This window comes from Colobus angolensis, unplaced genomic scaffold (assembly GCF_000951035.1).
Source record: "Colobus angolensis palliatus isolate OR3802 unplaced genomic scaffold, Cang.pa_1.0 Scaffold57, whole genome shotgun sequence".
NCBI lineage: Eukaryota > Metazoa > Chordata > Mammalia > Primates > Cercopithecidae > Colobus > Colobus angolensis.
The window spans coordinates 1,435,837-1,455,345 of NW_012119265.1; the positions used below are offsets into that span (position 1 = coordinate 1,435,837).

At 36.9% G+C, this 19,509-nt stretch overlaps 1 protein-coding gene across 4 annotated transcripts in view; it reads right to left on the bottom strand.

Moving 5' to 3' along the window:
* DDHD1 (DDHD domain containing 1) overlaps nt 1–19,509 on the bottom strand; it is a 120,340-nt gene that overhangs the window by 27,378 nt on the left and 73,453 nt on the right. For all 4 annotated transcript variants that reach the window (XM_011961816.1, XM_011961814.1, XM_011961815.1 and 1 more), the window contains 2 exons: nt 9,139–9,245; nt 2,304–2,410 (listed from right to left, as the gene is read on the bottom strand). In XM_011961816.1, coding sequence (XP_011817206.1) covers nt 2,304–2,410; nt 9,139–9,245 — 214 coding nt within the window. The remainder of the gene's footprint in view (nt 1–2,303; nt 2,411–9,138; nt 9,246–19,509) is intronic.

The window sequence follows — 19,509 nt, forward strand, 5'->3', positions numbered from 1 at the left end:
TCTCTTCCCCTACAAAAATCTGCTTCCCCTTCCTCCATTTATAGTTAATATCAGAACCATCTACGAGTTGCCTAAGCTAGAAATTGTAAGCATCGTCTGTCTCTTCCCTTCCTGTATCACCCATAACAAATCATTTCAAGACCACTTAATTCTATCATATTTTGAATCTATCTCTTCTCTTTATTCCTATTAACACTATTTTGGGTTACAACCTTGTTATTGCTCACTTGAATTAATAAAGATAGAATTGGGGTATGGGATAGAACTGTTTTTTCCTTTTTCAATCCTCAAGAACATAAAAATATTGGGGAGAAATGAGATACAAACGATACTATCTGTTACTTCCTTTGCCAAGTTTATGCCACTTTACTAGCTTAAAAAAACAAAATGTGTCAAAATGTGCTCAGAAAATATTTGGCAAATTACATTTATAAGTTAATACATATAAAACAATAAACCTGTTAACTCTGAAATGCTTTACATGTCTATTATAAAGATAGTTATAGGTTATGGAACCTTAAGAAATCTAAGATCTTTATACAGAAAACATATACACAAAATCCTGTCAGGCTCCACTCCATACTTAGTTTTTCAAAGCTTAGTTAGGAATATTTTTAGATTAAAAAAATTGATAAAAGCAAGCTCCCACAGAAAACATCAAACCCTTCTTTCTCTTATGAAAGCAGAGGTATCTATAGGCAGCAATATGTCTGTTTCAGCATTGGAGAATTTTACTCAGAATTCAAAAACTAAAATGATTTGATATTATAGTACCTGTAATAATAGTAATTCTTGACTGCCATGTGCCACATGTTAATATAAGCATTACCTCAATTAATCTGTACAAGAATGCTATGAAGTAGCTACTTGTTAGAATATCCACTTTGCAGATAGAGAAGCCATACAGAAATTAAGTGTTACAGTGGGACTGGAATCAGGCAGTCTATATCTCTAGAGCCCATATACACTTTGCAAAAAGTAATTTCTACTGCATGGTTTGTAGAACAAAAACTGGGGCCATATATGATTATGATGAAATATGGAAATGTAATTTATCTTAAGTACTATAGCAATAAGCCTAAATGCTTTTTTCAGAGGGAAAAAAAGAATAATTGCAAAAATTTCCATGGATTTCTCTTCCTTCCACACATTTCATAAATGTGGACCTATGTATTATAATATTTTAACCTTTCTTGAAGGCAGAGACTCCCCCTTATACAAGATCCTTGTACAGTATCTTATACATAGTTCTCAATAAACACATTTTCAATAAACATGTAGACCATATTTAGTTCAAAACACCTTTAGCCAGCTGATTCAGTATACATAAATATTATCAAATCTTACCTGGGATTCCTGATAAATTTTACCAACGTGACAGATCTTACTTTCAAACACTTGTACTGATTTTCCCTGTCTCCCTGCTAATGAAGGGTAAGAGTCTGCAGTAAAGTGGCCCCCTGTTAGCCTGTGTTTGGCACAGAGTAGGGCTCACTAAATATTTACTGATTAAAGGCCCAGGAAAGTCAAAATAATCAGCCAATAAATAACAGAGAGACTGGCTATCTTGTGAACACAGAGGAGAGAAGTGGTAAACAGTGTAAGCCGTGAAGCTATATTGCCTGGTTTCAAATACTGGCTCTGCCACTTATTAAGCGAGACACCATGAGCAAGACTTAAAATCTCTCTTGGCATCAGTTTCCTCATCCTTCAAATGAGGATACTAATCATACCTACTTCACAGGATTTTTTAAAATAAGGATTAAACAAGTTAACACGTTAGGCAATTAACAAATGTTAGTTATTCCTACTAAACAGAATTCCCTTCCCTCTTATCAGTAAAGTGACAAAATGCATTTGGTGGAGATTCTCTCATCTTCTTGAATAAACCTTCACCTCTTGCCCCAGTGTTACTCTTGGGAGGCATCGGCTCCACTACCATTTGAAAACTGTACGAATTCATTACAGAAGTGAAGCAATAAACGTCCATCATATACAAAAAATTTAAAGGACATTTTATGTCTAAAACTCTTTTGTGAAGACAACAGTCACAGATATAATTAATCAGATTTATGAACGCTGTTATTTCTCAAAGAGCTATTTTCTAACCAGTCCCCCACCTGAGACTATCTGTTTCATTAAGGGTCCTAATATCTCGTTTGAAGACTATCAAATTTGTTAAAAGTAGGCTATTTATAATGAATTCCTGTAATTTCTCATTTGCTTAAAAAAATGTAAAAATTCAGGACATTTACAAGCTACCACTAAAAAATACCCACCAGCAAGATAATCATGATACTTACTTCATCTCTATAAAGCGGACTAGTATAATACATTATGTCCATTGCACTGCTGTTCAGCATATCCCTTAAACCTCGTACTTTGTCAGGAGTAATGGAATCAACAGTATCTACAAAAACAAGCAAAAAACAAGTAAATTAAACTTACAGAAAGTCTCTGTTATACGGAAATAATAGCGAAGAAAATTACATTGCCTGAAATAGTAACTATTTAACATTTAAATATTCAAGACCAGCTTTGGCTCCAATGAGTCTTCCTTTCCTGTAAAACACTGCAAGAAAAAAACAGTAAAAGACAAAATAGGAGATGAAAAGAAACACTAAAGGATGAAAGCCGTTATCAAATCTATAAAGCGTCACCCTTTTTTGTATGTTATGGCTTTTGTATTGAAATTCAGGGGTACCCAGAGCAAAACGAGGCCACATATTTTAGAACAAGTGTCAAAACACAATCCCAAGTCTTTTTGTACCTCCTTTTCTGTTTCCTCTCCTTTTTGAGATGGAGTTTTGCTCTGTCCCCCAGGCTGGAGGGCAGTGGGGTGATCTCGGTTCACTGGCTCAAGCGATTCTCCTGCATCAGCTTCCGGAGTAGCTGGGATTACAGGCGCATGTCACCACGCCCAGCTACTTTTTGTATTTTTAGTAGAGATGGGGTTTTACTATGTTGGCCAGGCTGGTCTCTAACTCCTGACCTCAAGTGATCTGTCTGCCTAGGCCTCCCAAAGTGCTGGGATTACAGTTGTGAGGCATGCACCTAGCCTGTTTTTTTGATCTATGCACCTTCAGCTTGGCAATACACATGTAGACTGCCTAGAGCCACCGGTGGCAACCAGTAACAAATTAAAAAGTCGTCCTACAATTTGCATCTATCTTTAGTGAGCCAAAGATTCTGTGGACAAGAACTGTCAGATCACAAATATGCACAAAGGCAAATAAATCAGCAATGTTTACCAGTAAACAAGATAAAGGTGGTGTAATTTACTCTATTGAAAAAAATTACTACATAAACTGATTTTCAAACCAGTACACCCTTCCACGAGTTATGCCTAACCTATGGAAATTCTACCATGGAAAGATTATTCTATTAGACACCTAATAAAAGTATTAGAGATACAGAAAATTTTACATTTCTTATAGAAATACAAAGCACTATACTTGGATGAATACTGTGATTTGAAAGCACAAGGTGAGCAGAAGGCATATAATTTTAGTGAAACAAAATTTCTTTTATTCCTTTTCACTTTATTGGCTTAGGTTATTTTATTTATTGCTCCACTTTAATACAATGTAATAACAGGAAGGCAAAGACAAGCAAAAGGTCTTTTTTTTTTTTTTTAATTGTAAAGGGAAATATTGTTGCTGTTTGTGGTTGTACAACATATTTACAGGCTGTACCTATTTTTAAATTGTAAAAGTGAAAGGTGTACTACCATGCTGATCTGAAAATACTTCAAATGTCATTTTAATGCATTTCCAAAAAAAGTTTTTCCTGTGAAATACAGACACATATAAATAAAGGTATTTAATTATGAATGGGCAGTTTAAAGAATAATTTATAAAAAGAAAAACATGTTCATATCATCTAGTTTAAGAATACTGCTAGTATCTTACAAACCCACCATATATTCTGAAATGATCACAGGCCTCTCTAGCAGAGAGGGAGAACTAACTACAGGTAAGAGGTTTGTATTAATTGTGCTTTTCCTTTTCCTTATAGATTTACATGTCCAATAATATTAATAACTGCACCCAATTACTTCTACAGAATTTACTATGTGCCAGAGCCTAAGTATTTTACCTGATTCTGAACACTGTGTAAATTGAGGTATTATCTATGGTTTGCTTGCACTCTTCCACCCAATCTTATGTTTCTGAGATTCATCCAAGTTGATGCATATAGCTGCAATCCACTCTTTTTCACTGTTGTATAATATGCCACTCTATACCTATATCAAAATTTATCCATTCTCTTTCTAGAGTTATTTGAGTTTCTGGTTTTTGGCTACTACTTATAAATCATGATCCTAAATAACACTGTTTTACATGTCTCCTGGTGCACATGTTTAAGTTTCTTTAGAGTATATCTCTAAGAACTGGAACTACTGTGTCAAAGGGCACATGCACCTTCAACTTTATAAGATGATGTTAAATCTTCCAAAGTGATATACCAAGTTTCATTCCCAAAAATAGTGAATGAAAACTCTCACTGCTATACCACCCCAACAACACTTGGTACTGTCACTTTCTTAAATTTTTGCTTGATGGGTATGAACGATACTTCACTGTGGCTTTAATTTGCATCTCCTTGATTACTAGAAAAAAATATACATACATAAATTTAAAAAATCTTTTCTTTCCCACTTAAGTTTCTTGTCCTTTATTCTGGATATGAAACCTTTGGCGGTTATATCTGTTGCTCTGTTGTAACATCTTTTTCTCAGTTTGTGGCTTGTCTTTCGTTTTTTATGGTCTATTGGTAAAGAGAAGTCCTTAATTTTAATCCAATCAAATTTGTTAGTTTATAGTTGCATTTTTTTGTATATTAAGAATTCTTTCCCTGCACCTTGAGATTGTAAAGATAGTGTTTTGTATATTTTTCTAGAAAGTTTTAAGGTCTTGGCTTTCATATTATCATGTTTCTGATCCATGTGAAATGTGAAGTAGAGATCATTTTTTACTTTTTTCCCCCATAGGACACCCAGTTACCATATGCCATTTATGGAACAGGCCATCCTTTCACCAACGATCTGTAATGCCAGGTATGACAGGTTTCCTGTTTAGGGAATCCCTAATCTGGTACACAGGTCTATTTGCCTATCCTTGTGCCAAGGATATTTACAGAAGTTTGAATACAGTACTAGGTATGGCTACCTAGTAGGTCAAGACTGTACCCCTCAAATCCGTCATTCTGTGTTTTGGCTATTTTCAGACCTTTGTTCCTTTTTTATTTCATTTTATTTTTTTTTTTTTACATTTTATGGGTACATAGGAGGTATATACATTTATGGGGTACATGAGATATTTTGATACAGGCATGTAATACATAGTAATCACGTCATGGAAAATGGGGTATCCAACCCCTCTAGCATTTATCCTTTGTGTTACAAACAATCCAGTACTACTCTTTTAGTTATTTAAAAATGTACCACTAATTTATTATTGATTATAGTCACCCTGTTGTGCAATCAAATACTAGGTCCTATTCATTCTATTTTTTTGTACTTATTAACCATCCCCACCTCCCCAGTATCCTTCCCAGCCTCTGATAACCAGCCTGCTCTCTATCTCCATAAGTTGTTGTTTTGATCCAACAAATGAGAACATCTGCTGTTTGTCTTTCTGTGCCTGAGTATATAATGACCTCCCGTTCCATCCATGTTGTTTCAAATGACAGGATCTCATTCTTTTTTATGGCCAAATAGTAATCCATTGTACATATGTACTACATTTTCTTTATCCATGCATTTGTTGATAGACACTTAGGTTGCTTCCAAATCTTGGCTATTGTAAACAGTGCTGTAACAAACACAGGATGCTGCAGATATCTACTGAATATACTGAATGCCTTTCTTTTTAATATATACCGAGCAGTGGGATTACTGGATCATATGGTAGCTCTATTTTTAGTTTTTTGAGGAACCTCCAAGCTGTTCTCCATAGTGGTTGTACTAATTTACATTCCTACTGACAGTGTACGAGGGTTCCCTTTTCTCCACATTTCACCAGCATTTGTTATTGCCTGTCTTTTGGATATAAGCCATTTTAACTAGGGTGAGATATCTCATTGTAGTTCTGATTTGCCTTTCACTGATGATCAATGACATTGGCACCTTTTCATATGCCTGTTTGCCATTTGTATGTCGTCTTTTGAGAAATACCTACCAAATCTTTTGCCCATTTTTTTGATAAGATTATTAGATTTTTTTTCCTATACAGTTGTTTGAGCTCCTTATATATTCTGGTTATTAATCTCTTGTCAGATGGGTAGTCTGCAAATATTTTATCACATTCCGTGTGCTGTCTCTTGACTTTGATTGTTTAGCCCTTTGTTCTTTGATAATCATTTCAGAATCTGTTTGTCAAGTTTCATGGAAAAACTCTGGATATCCTGATTGGAATTACATGGAATCTATAGATCGATTTGGGAGAATCCACACCTCTAGAATAACGAATTTTCCAATCTAAGGAAATTATCTTTAAGTTGTGTTTAAGGTCTTTTGTTTCTTTAATTTGTAACATAAATATACTTCTTTTGCTAGATTTATTTCTTGGAACTTTATATTTTTGATGCTATTTGTCTGCTCTTGGTATACAGAAATGCAATTATGTTTATATATGGAATTTCTATGTCACAACCCTAATAAATTACTTTATTAATTCTAATAATTTTTTTTTTCTTTTTCTTTTTTCCCGGATATGGGGTCTCTCCGTTACCCAGGCTGGAGTGCAGTGGTTATTCACAGGTGTAATCCCACTAATGATCATCACAGGAGTTTTGGCCTGCTTTGTCTCCAACCTGGGCTCTTTCACCTCTCCCTGCTCCTGAAAGGTCACCATATTGATAGTGAACTTGGTGTGAACACCTGCTTGGCATAGTGCACTACAGCACAGAACTCCTGGACTCAAGTGATCCTCCTGCCTATGCCTCTGAGTAGCTGGGACTACAGTCACATGCCACTCTGCCTGGCCTAATAATTTTTCTGTATATTCTTTTATATATTCTGAGTAGACAACCATATGATCTACAAATCAAAACAGATGTTTCTGAGTCTTTGTAACTATTACTTCTTTTTCTTATCTTACTGCACTGCTAAGACTTTCAAGCAGAATGTTTAAATTGTAAGAGTGGATATCTTTGGCTTATTCCTGATTTAAAGGAAATGGTTTTAGCCTTTCACTGCCAAAGAACACAATGATGTGTGCTGTAGGTAGATACCCTTTTAAAATTATTTTTAAATTTACACACAATAAAATTGACTCTGAGTTTTAATGCATGTGTAGTTTTATGTAACTACTGCCAGGATCAGGATATTGAACTGTTCTATCACCCTGAAAAACTTCTACATGCTGCTCCTATAAATTCAAATCCTCCTTGCTTCCCCTAACTCCTGCTAATCAATGATCTGTTCTCTGTCCCTGAAGTTTTGCCTTTTCCAAAATGTCATGAAAATGGAAGCATAAAGTATATAAACTTCCAAGACTACCTTTTTTTTTTTTTTGAGACAGGGTCTCACTCTGTTACCCAGGCTGGAGTGCAGTGGCATGATCTTGGCTCACTGCAACCTCTGTCTCCTGGGTTCAAGTGATTCTCGTGTCTCAGCCTCCCAAGTAGCTGGGATTACAGATGCCCACCACCAAGCCCGGCTGATTTTTTTTTGTATTTTTAGTACAGACAGGGTTTCACCACGTTGGCCAGGCTGGTCTCAAACTCCTGACCTCAAATGATCCACCTGCCTCAGCCTCCCAAAGTGTCGGGATTACAGGTGTGAGCCACTGCGCCCAGCCTAAGACTGGCTTCTTTCATTCATCAGAATGCCTTTTATACTACCAAAGTAGCTTAAACCTAACAGAAATTACAAACTCAGGAGTTTTACTAAATGGTAATTCATCCATATTATATACTTTCCTGAGAAGCCTGAGCAATTTACCTGTATGAATGGGAGAAGTTCAAGGGATCATGTTGTTATTACACTAGAACTTTACATATCAACCACTGCTGCTGAGATCTGTTTTGGTCAATAACATTCCTTTTTTTTTCTTTTTTTTAACTCATTACAATTTTTGATGCAATTTGGGTTTGATCAACTACAACTGACATTCCTAACTGACTGTGAGACAGAATCACAGACCTGGACGAGTCCTTATAAATCATAACTGACTATGAGACAGAATCACAGACCTGGACAAATTCTTATAAATCACCCAGGGAGGCAGTTTAACACTGTGATAAACATGGAATCTGCCATCATACAGAGCTAGATTCTGCCTGCCACTCTTAAATTTGCCTTTTAGTGAGTTTCAGTTTTATCAGTAAAATGGAGAAAATACAGCAGGTATTTCATGAATTTTTGAGACAATTAAATGAGATACTCCATGCAAAACGCACAGCAGACTGCCAGGTACATAGCAAAAGGCTCCGCAAATGGCAGCTGCTAATATTATAACCAGTATAACAACTCTTTCATTTTGCAGATTATGTAAATAATCAATCTAAACGTTCTGTCTTTATGATTTTAATATTTAACGGACATAACTTTGTGTAAAGAAAGACACATATTTTAGTTGATGACAGATCTTTAAGGAAGACAACTAAACTGATTTTATTTAAACAAATATACAAATTCTCTATGCTAGATTGTAATTCACCAGCCCAGGGAACATATGAAAAACAAAGGAAAAAAAAATCCTGAGATTTTTATTTTTCGATTATGAGGGGAAAATTATTAGAAAGAAAAATGTAAGCTCGTATGGAATTGTGGAAAACAAATATTTTTAAAGTGCTGACAAATCAACTCAGTGTCAAAAATTTTAGAAAACATCTTGTTTCCACTATATCCCTCCATCCGCCCTCACAATCCACAGAGGGCATGCATGAAAATAGCGCTATCTATGAAATCTATATAGTGGTTCAAATGATATTAGTCAGTATAATTATTTTAGAAATCAATGGATTTTATTTTCTTAAATAACCTAGAACAAAGGGTGAGTATACTTCAAGACAATTAAATTGAAGACACTATGTTCTCAATGAACCAGAAGTATTTTCTAAAACTTTCTGCATTTGTTTTGGTAAAAGTTTGCCATTGGCTAAATCATTCAATTTTTAAACAAAATATACCTCCATCAAGAGTAAGTTTTGACCGCCATTCAACAGGCAGAAATTCAACATGTGTTGCATGGTTGGAAAAATGCCTTTCTTCTATTTTTCTTGCAGCCTCTCTCATCCTAAACAAACAAACAAAAATGCAAACAAAGCTTTATGAGAATAACTTCACATATAAATGTATATGAGATAGAATGTATTTAATCATAACACTTCCATTTGCTTATAGCTTTGTCCAATTACATTCCAATGACTACCACACTAAGCAAGTTTGCAATGCTAGGATACCTTCATTTTGCAGTTATTTTCCTAAATTTGCCATCTACGATTTCAAATATTCCAAGCTTTTACATTATATTCTAAATAATTATACGTAAGAATTTTCAGTAGACAGAATGACATAATGAAAACCTCAGTGCCATCACGGAGCTCCAAATATTAGCAAGTCATGATCTATCTTGTTTCATCTATTGCTCTCTTCATCCTTTCCATAATATAAATTTTAAAATTTTATTTTAAATATGAAGATACTATAAAATTGACTCTTTTCCCCCTTTTGGTGTCAGTTATATAAATTTTAGCACATGTGCAGATTTGTGATTAGTATTACACAATTCAGAACAGTTCATCCAGAAAAACTCCCTCATGCTATTCCTTTAGGAGTCACTCCCTTCTCCCATATTTAAAAACAAATCCTAGATATTGCATTATTTTGTCTGTAGTTTAGTATATATTTCTAAAACATAAGAAAAACATAACCTATTCAGTATTATCATACCAAAGAAATTAATCATTTTTTAATTTCAGCAAATATGTAGTTCAGTGGTCCTATTTTCCCAGTTGGACTATAAATATTTTTTATAATATTAAATTTTTTTTTACACTTGTTTAAACTGAGCTTTAAATACAATCCATGCACTGCAATTAGAAGACATGTCTGTACTACAGGCTCCTTTCTCTATTTTGCCTTGTAAAGGCATACCTTGTTTTACCGCATTTTTTTTTTTTTTTTTTTTTTTTTTGAGACGGCGTCTCACTCTGTCGCCCAGGCTGGGGTGCAGTGGCCAGATCTCAGCTCACTGCAAGCTCCACCTCCTGGATTTACGCCATTCTCCTGCCTCAGCCTCCCGAGTAGCTGGGACTACAGGCGCCCACCACCTCGCCCGGCTAGTTTTTTGTATTTTTAGTAGAGACGGGGTTTCACCATGTTAGCCAGGATGGTCTCGATCTCCTGACCTCGTGATCCGCCCGTCTCAGCCTCCCAAAGTGCTGGGATTACAGGCTTGAGCCACCGCGCCCGGCCCGCATTCATTTTTTTAAAAATTTGCACTCTGCAGATATTACCTTTTTCTCCACTTTTTAAAAAACTGAAGGTCTGTGGCAACCTTGCATGGAGCAAATCTATTAGTGCATTTTTCCAATAGCATGTGCTCACTCTGTGTCTGTGTCACATTTTGTAATCCTCACAATATTTCAAACTTTCTCATTATTATTACATCCACTATGGCAAACTGCACCTGTATAAGATGAGCTTAATCAATAAATGTATGTGGTCTGACTCTTCAACTGATTGGCTATTCCCCAACCTTTCTCCTGCTCCGAGGGCTTCCATATTATCCCTGAGAAACAATATTGAGATTAGGGCACTTAATAATTCCATACTGGCCTCTAGGTGATCAAGTGAAAGGAAGAGTCGCATATCTCTCACTTCAAATAAAACAACAGAAATGATTGAGCTTAGTGAGGGAGGCAGTCAAAAGCCAAGCATGCCAAAAGCTGAACCTCTTGCACCAGTTAGCCACTTTGTGAATGTAAAGGAAAAGTTCTTGAAGGAGATTAAAAGTACTACTCCAGTGAACACACAAATTAGAAAATAAAAAAAACCTTATTGTTGATAAGGAGAAAGTTTTAGTGGTCTGGATAGAAGATCAAAACAGCTACAACTTTTCCTTCATTTAAGCCAAAGCCTAATCCAGAGCAAGCCTTAACTCTTTTCAATTCTAAAAGACTGAGAGAGGCAAAGAAGCTACAAAAGAAAAGTCGGAAGCTAGCAGGTTAGTGCATGAGGTATAAGGAAAGAAGTCGCCTCCGTAACATAAAAGTACGAGGTAAGTGCTAATGTAGAAGCTGTATCAAGTTAAGAAGATCTAGCCAAGATAATCAATGAAGGTTGCTACATTAAACATATTCTCAACGTAGACAAAAAAGCCTTCTAATGGAAAAAGATGCCTAGGACTTTCACAATTAGAGAAAAGAAGTCAATGCCTGGCTTCAAAACTTCAAAGGACAGTCTGACTCTCTTGTGAAGAGCTAATACAGCTGGTAACTTAAAGTTGAAGCCAATGCTCACTAACCATCCCAAATATCCTAGGGCCCTTAAGAATTATACTAAATCTACTGTGCCTGTGCTCTAAAAATGGAACAACAAAGCCTGGATAGCAGCACATCTTTTTTTACAGCATGGCTTACTGAATATTTTAAGCCCACCGTTGACACCTACTGCTCAGAAAAAAAAATGATTCCTTTCAAATGATTACTGCCTACTGACAATGTACCTGGTCACTCAAGAGCTCTGATGGAGATGTTCAAGGAGATGAATGTTGTTTTCATGCCTGCTAACACAATATCCACTCTGCAGCCCATGGATCAAGGAGTAATTTTAACTTTCGAGCCTTACATTTAAGAAACAAATTTTATAATGTTATAGCTGCTATAGATAGTGGATGAATCTGGGCAAAGTAAACTGAAAATATTCTGGAAAGAACCCATCATTCTAGATGCCATTAAGAACATCTGTGATTCAGTAATTCATGGGGGGTGAAAATATCAACATTCCAGAAGTTTGGAAGAAATAGATTCCAACCTCATAAATGACTTTGAGGGGCCCAAGACTTCAGTGAGGAAGTGACTGCAGATGTATTGGAAATAGCAAGAGAACTAAAATAAGAAAAGTGTGAAGATGTGACTGAAATGCTGCAATTTCATGAGAAAACTTCAGAGGATGAGTAGTTGCTTCTTATGGATGAACAAAGAAAGTGGTTTGAGATGGACTCTTGGTGGAGATGTGAATATTGCTGAAATGGCAACAAATAATTCAGAATATGCCATAAACTTAGTTGATAAGGCAGTGGCAGGGTTTGAGAGGATTGATTCAAATTTTCAAGTAAGTTCTACAGTGGGTAAAATGCTCTCAAACTGCATTGCATGTTACAGGGAAATCTTTCTGAAAGGAAGAATCAATTGATGTGGCTAACTTCATTATTGTCTTATTTTAAGAAATTGCCACAACCACCCCAAACTTCGACAACCACCATCCTGATCAGTCAGCAGCCATCAAAACAGAGGCAAGACCCTTCAACAGCAAAAAGATGCTGTGAACTCACTGCAGCCTCAGATAACTGTTTAGCAACGTTTAGCAGCACAGCATTTTAAAATTAAGATATGTACTTGATTTTTAAAGACATTATGCTATCACATACTTAATAGTTTACAGTGTAGTGTAAACATAACTTTTATATGCACTGAGAAGCCAATTTGTGCAACTTGTTAATTATAGTATTTGCTTTATTGCAGTGGTATGGAACCAAACCCACAATATCTTTGAGGTATACCTGTAATTTTGTGTTTATGTTTCCTATACAGTTACTCAGAGTCCGATTTTCATTCACTGCATCCCTATGGTGTTAATATGTTCTTTGTCCCGTTTCCTATAATTTGGTAGTTAGTTATAAGGGCTTCATCAGATTCAAGCTCTGTTTTGGTGAGACTACTACTCCATATGTACATAGGTACATACAACTCTTCTCTTTTTGGTGATGATAGCAGTATACTGATGATCATTGTTTAAATCCATTAGTTTTCCTAATACTTGTATAATTTCATTTCTTTTCCTTCTCCCCGGCCTTTTTTTGTTTGTTTGTTTAGAGATGAGGTCTTGCTATGTTGCCCCAGCTGAAGTGCAGTGGCTATTCATAGGTGTGGTCATAGAGCACTACAGCCCTGAACTCCTGGGCTCAAGCGATTCTCCTGCTTCAGCCTCCCAAGTATCTAGGAAAGTAGCTAGGACTATAGGCATGTGCTACCATGTCCTGGTTTCATTTCTTTCACTTAAATGTAATCCAATTGAAATTTATCCTTGTGTGAGCAATGGATCCAATTTATTTTTTTCTATATGCAAATCTAGCTATCCCAATAGTACTTGTTGAAAAGTCTATCTTCATTTTCAGTATATTTTAAAAGGCATTACATTATAATTATGTTTATTGATTGCATATCCCCAAAGTTGGCATTTTAAGAAGCCTAAATAGATTCTACTTTGCCAAAATAAAGATGTGCTTCCCTTATCATCACTGAAAATAAAATGAGAGCCAAAACTTTAGACTTGAAGGCAGGTTCTCTTTATTATCCACAGAGTCTAAAAGTTCCTTTTTTACATCAGATACCCAAGTAATGGTCGCAGAAACATTTTTAAAGTTTCTTTGTCATCTTTTCAAAGGTTCAATTTTAAAATTTCTAATATTTTTCTACCCACTCATTCAATTTTGATGGCTGTGTAGTTTTTAGGTAAATAATTGTGATATAGTAATTAGGAAGTGGTACATGTGTTGCTGTTTGAATTTGCACACACAAGAGTTCATTTAGATTACTGGTTCTCAACCATGAACAAGTTTGTACTTCAAGGGACATTTGGCAATATTTGGAGATATTTTTGGTTCTAACAACCAAGGGTTTTATTTGCATCACTGAGAAGAGGCTAGGGATACTGTTATACATCTTACAATGTACAGGCCAGCCCTCATAATAAAAAATTATCCAGTCAAAAATGTCAATAGTGATGTAGCTGGGAAACGCTAACTTTGAGTTCTCAACTCGGAAACACTACATCTGCTTAAAATGTTGTTTTTTTCTAAAGCAAACTTATACAATCCTTCCCTCCACAGGATCACTATCATAATTCTCAAATGATCAAAAACTGATCAAACAGGTGTGTCTACTGAATCATTTGGAGTACTGGAGTGACTGTTAAGAAAAAAAAGAAAAGGACGGAAGAAAAATGAAAAAATAGTGAGGGAAGGAGAAGGGAGAGGAGGGGGATGCCAAAGAGAGGAAGGGGGAGACAGGGAGAGGGAAGAGAGAAGATGGATATGTTCTGGCTAGATGCCCAAATTTGCCTTACTAAAAGCAGTAAAATCTATTTCTTAAATATCTCATAAGAACTACTGAGACCAATGGGGGATAGAGAAAATGAGAAAAAGGAATGATTAAAAAATATACTATACCTCAGACAATGACCCATTACTGTGCTGCTATGCATGCACAAAAATCATGATTTCAGTCCTGTTACAAGCTTATTTCAACTTCCATGTTCTCTGAGCAATGTTTACCTCATATTGTAAGAACAGAAGATAGAGATTAAAAGCATTTAAGAATTACTGTACAACTAGGGATCATTAAATAGCTGTAAAAAGTAAGTCTTCATAATTCCTCTCAATTAGAAAAAAAATTGGTAAACTAATTGGTTTTAAGGAAATATATGTGTGATATAAATATAGAAAAAAATAGAAAAATATAAATAGAAAATCATGAACAGTAATCTCCAAGATACTTTTTTTTTTTTAAGAGATGAGGTTGACCGGGCATGGTGGCTCACGCCTGTAATCCCAGCACTTCGGGAAGCTGAGGCAGGTGGATTGCCTGAGGTCAGGAGTTTGAGACTAGCCTGACCAATATGATGAAGCCCTGTCTCTACTAAAAATACAAAAATTAGCTGGGTTTGGTGACATGTGACTGTAGTTCCAGCTACTAGGAAGGCTGAGATAGGAGAATTTCTTCAACCCAGGAGGCGGAGGCTGCAGTGAGCCAAGAACATGCCACTGCACTCCAGCCTGGGGAACAGAGTAAGACTCTGTCTCAAAACAAACAAACAAACAAACAAACATGGGGTCTTGCTTCATTGTCCAATGCTGCAGTGCACTGGAAACTCACTGGCATGATCATCGCACACCACAGTCTTGAAATCCTGGGCTCAAGCAATCCAAAATACATTTTTAAAACAAACAAACCAACAAACAAACAGGGTCCAGAAATCTATAGCATGCACGTTTTGTGTGGAAAAAAATTTGCATACGCCTAAAGAAAAGCTAGAAGACTATAAATGAGGATACAAGGACAACAGAAAATGAAGGAAGATGGAGACAAAAATGAGAATCAGCCTTTTTACTCCACATTTTAATATTTTGTTTTGTGAACTACATGTGTATATTTCCTGTTCAAAAAAATAAGTTTTGTTGATATTCTTGTCACTATTGTTTATTCTCCCATTTTTTTCTGTACTTATGGGTTTATGCCTTTCTGCTTTTTAAAATTCTTTTTTATATCATGTTCAAAGAGGTTTCATGAGGGAATAAGATAAGCTCATGTGTTCAACCCACTGTGTTTAATTGAAAACCTCCTTATATTCTTCTAAGATTATAGCTTTAAAATGACTAATTTAGGACATTAGATATACAAGTTCTATGACTAGTTCCCTTATAAGGAAACTCCACAAAAAGTAAATCCAGTTGTATTTAAAATGCCTTCCATTTATCCCTTTTAGTAAACTATATCTGACATTCCCAGAAGTTGTCTAAAAATTTGCTTCTCAGTCTGGGTTAAGTAGTAAACATATTTTTCTGGAACAAAGGTGACTAAAGCTAGTTTGAACTAATCATTAGCAGGTTTGCTAAAATAATGTTAAGAGGGAAAACTCTCTATTACCAGGAATCTAAGACATGATTTAAAGAAATCCTGAGAGAACAAAAGGCTGTCAAATCAATCACAAGTAAACACAAGCTTCAGGATGGCCCTGATAAGGATGAAGTTTTGTACAGGCCTGAATACTGAACTTAGGAATGACAGCAAGCAGGGAAATGGTAAGAAATCATATAGATTTTCCTATCTTTTAATCGTTTATTATGCAGAATTCCTTTTTATATGAATGTTTTCCATTGATTACTAAGTTATATGTAGAATTTTCCATCAAATTAACCTGTCTATGAAGAAATGATGGCAATCTTCCCTGTAGTGGACACTTGGGTTTCTTTTTGAGCCACCTTGGATTCATTCACCATACTTCCAATAATAACTCTTCCTATAGTTAAGATGAAGTCAACTTCCATCTGATTCTAGGTTGGGAATATGACAAGTTTAGCCAATTATACCCTGCATTACATGCATAGATTCAGGAAGTTGGATGCAACATCATTAGTCACTGAAATGCACAGACTAGCTGGGACTTTTGGAAAAAAAGACTAATTCTTTCTTCTTGAATTTGAACACAAGATTATATAAACAATATTTGGAATCAAAGGAGATGTGTGATAATGGCTCCAAAATGAAGGTGATAGAGCAGATAAAACTGGATTTTGATGACTTGTTTGGCAATTTAACTCCTAGACTCCTCAGTTTTATGAGTTACTAAATGCTGCTTTTGGCTTAAGCCTTTTTGGGTTAGGATTTCCCTCACTTGTACTCAAAGAAATCAAACTGATACCCTCTTATTTATCAATGGCTCCAGAGAGAATATGCAAGTAAACCTAGTTCTCAGGTTCCTAGATATCCAAGCAAAACATCTGCATACTAACATAAAAACATAAACATCATAGGAAGTAATATACAACTCATCAGAAAGTAAAATCAGGATCAGAGGGAAGAGATTCCTGTAATATAAGCCATGGAGATTGAAAAGGATCAGAGTTGGCCTGGCACTATGTGACAAGGTTTTTTCTTTAAAAAGTTGAATTGTGAGGTCTGTTCCAAGATGGCTGAACAGGAACAGCTCCGGTCTGCAGCTCCCAGTGTGACTGATGCAGAAGACAGGTGATTTCTGCATTTCCAGCTGAGGTACCTGGTTCATCTCATTGGGACTGGCTGGACAGCGGGTGCAGCCCATGGAGGGCAAGCTGAAGCAGGGCGGGGCATCGCCTCACCTGGGAAGTGCAAGGGGTCTGGGATTTCCCTTTCCCAGCTGAGGGAAGCCGTGACAGATTGTACCGGGAAAATCAGGACACTGCCACCTAAATACTGTGCTTTTCCAACGGTCGTAGCAAATGGCACACTAGAAGATTACATCCCGTGCCTTGCTCAGTGGGTCCCACACCCAGGGAGCCTTGCTCACGGCTAGCGCAGCAGTCTGAGATCGAACTGCTAGGTGGCAGCCTGGCTGGGGAAGGGGCGTCTGCCATTGCTGAGGCCTGAGTAGGTAAATAAAGTGGCCGGGAAGCTCGAACTGGGTGGAGCCCACCGCAGCTCAATGAGGCCCACCTGCCTCTGCAGACGCCACCTCTGGGGGCAGGGCATAGCTGAACAAAAGGCAGCAGAAACTTCTGCAGACTTAAACATCCCCCACCGTCTGACAGCTTTGAAGAGAGTGGTGGTTTTCCCAGCATGGTGTTTGAGCTCTGAGAACAGACAGACTGCCTTCTCAAGTGGGTCCCTGACCCCTGTGCAGCCTAACTGGGAGATACCTCCCAGGCAAACGGGGTCTGGAGTCGACCTCCAGCAAACTCCAACAGACCTGCAGCTGAGGGACCTGACTGTCAGAAGGAAAACTAACAAACAGAAAGGAATAGCATCAACATCAATAAAAAGGACATCCGCACCAAAACCCCATCTGTAGGTCACCATCATCAAAGACCAAAGGTAGATAAAACCACAAAGATGGGGAGAAACCAGAGGAGAAAAGCTGAAAATTCTAAAAACCAGAGCACCTCTTCTCCTTCAAAGGTTCGCAGCTCCTCACCAGCAACAGAACAAAGCTGGATGGAGAATGACTTTGTCGAGCTGGCAGAAGTAGTCTTTGGAAAGTTGGTAATAACGAACTTCTCTGAGCTAAAGGAGGATGTTCGAACCCATCGCGAGGAAGCTAAAAACCTTGAGAAAAGATCAGATGAATGCTAACTAGAACAGTGTAGAGAAGACCTTGAATGACTTGATGGAGCTGAAAACCATGGCAAGAGAACTACCTGATGCATGCACAAGCTTCAGTAGCCAATTTGATCAAGTGGAAGAAAAGTTATCAGTGACTGAAGATCAAATTAATGAAATGAAGTGAAAAGAGAAGAGAAAAAAGAGTAAAAATAAATGAACAGAGCCTCCAAGAAATATAAGACTATGTGAAAAGACCAAATCAATGTTTGATTGGTGTACTTGAAAGTGATGGGGAAAATGGAACCAAGCTGGAAAACACTCTCCTGGATATTATCCAAGAGAACTTCCCCAGCCTAGCAAGGCAGGTCAACATTCAAATTTAGGAAATACAGAGAACACCACAAAGATACTCCTCGAGAAGAGCAACTCCAAGACACATAATTGTCAGATTCACCAAGGTTGAAATGAAGGAAAAAACGTTAGGGGCAGCCAGAGAGAAAAGTCAGGTTATCCACAAAGGGAAGCCCATCAGACTAAAAGCAGATCTCTCGGTAGAAACCCTACAAGCCAGAAGAGAGTGGGGGCCAATATTCAACATTCTTAAAGAAAAGAATTTTCAACCCAGAATCTCATATCGAGCCAAACTAAGCTTCATAAGTGAAGGAGAAATAAAATCCTTTACAGACAAGCAAATGTTGAGAGATTTTGTCACCACCAGGCCTGCCTTACAAGAGCTCCTAAAGGAAGCACTAAACATGGAAAGGAACAACTGGTACGAGCCACTGCAAAACATGACAAATTGTAAAGACCATCGATGCTAGGAAGAAACTGCAGCAATTAATGGGCAAAATAACCAGCTAACATCATAATGACAGGATCAAATTTACACACAACAGTATTAACCTTAAATGTAAATGGGCTAAATGCCCAATTAAAAGACACAGACTGGCAAATTGGATAAAGAGTCAAGACCCATCAGTGTGCTGTATTCAGGAGACCCATCTCATGTGCAGAGACACACATAGGCTCAAAAGAAAGGGATGGAGGAGGATCTACCAAGCAAATGGAAAGCAAAAACAAAAACAAAAACAAAAAAACCAGGAGTTGCAATTCCAGTCTTGGATAAAACAGATTTTAAACCAACAGATCAAAAGAGACAAAGAAGGCCATTGCATAATGGTAAAGGGATCAATTCAACAAGAAGAGCCAACTATCCTAAATATATATGCACCCAATACAGGAGCACCCAGATTCATAAAGCAAGTCCTTAGTGACCTACAAAGAGACTTAGACTCCACACAATAACAATGGCAGCCTTTAACACCCCACTGTCAATATCAGACAGATCAACGAGACAGAAGGTTAACAAGGATATCCAGGACTTGAACTTGGCTCTGCACCAAGCAGACCTAATAGACATCTACAGAACTCTCCACCCCAAATCAACAGAATATACATTCTTCTCAGCACCACACCACA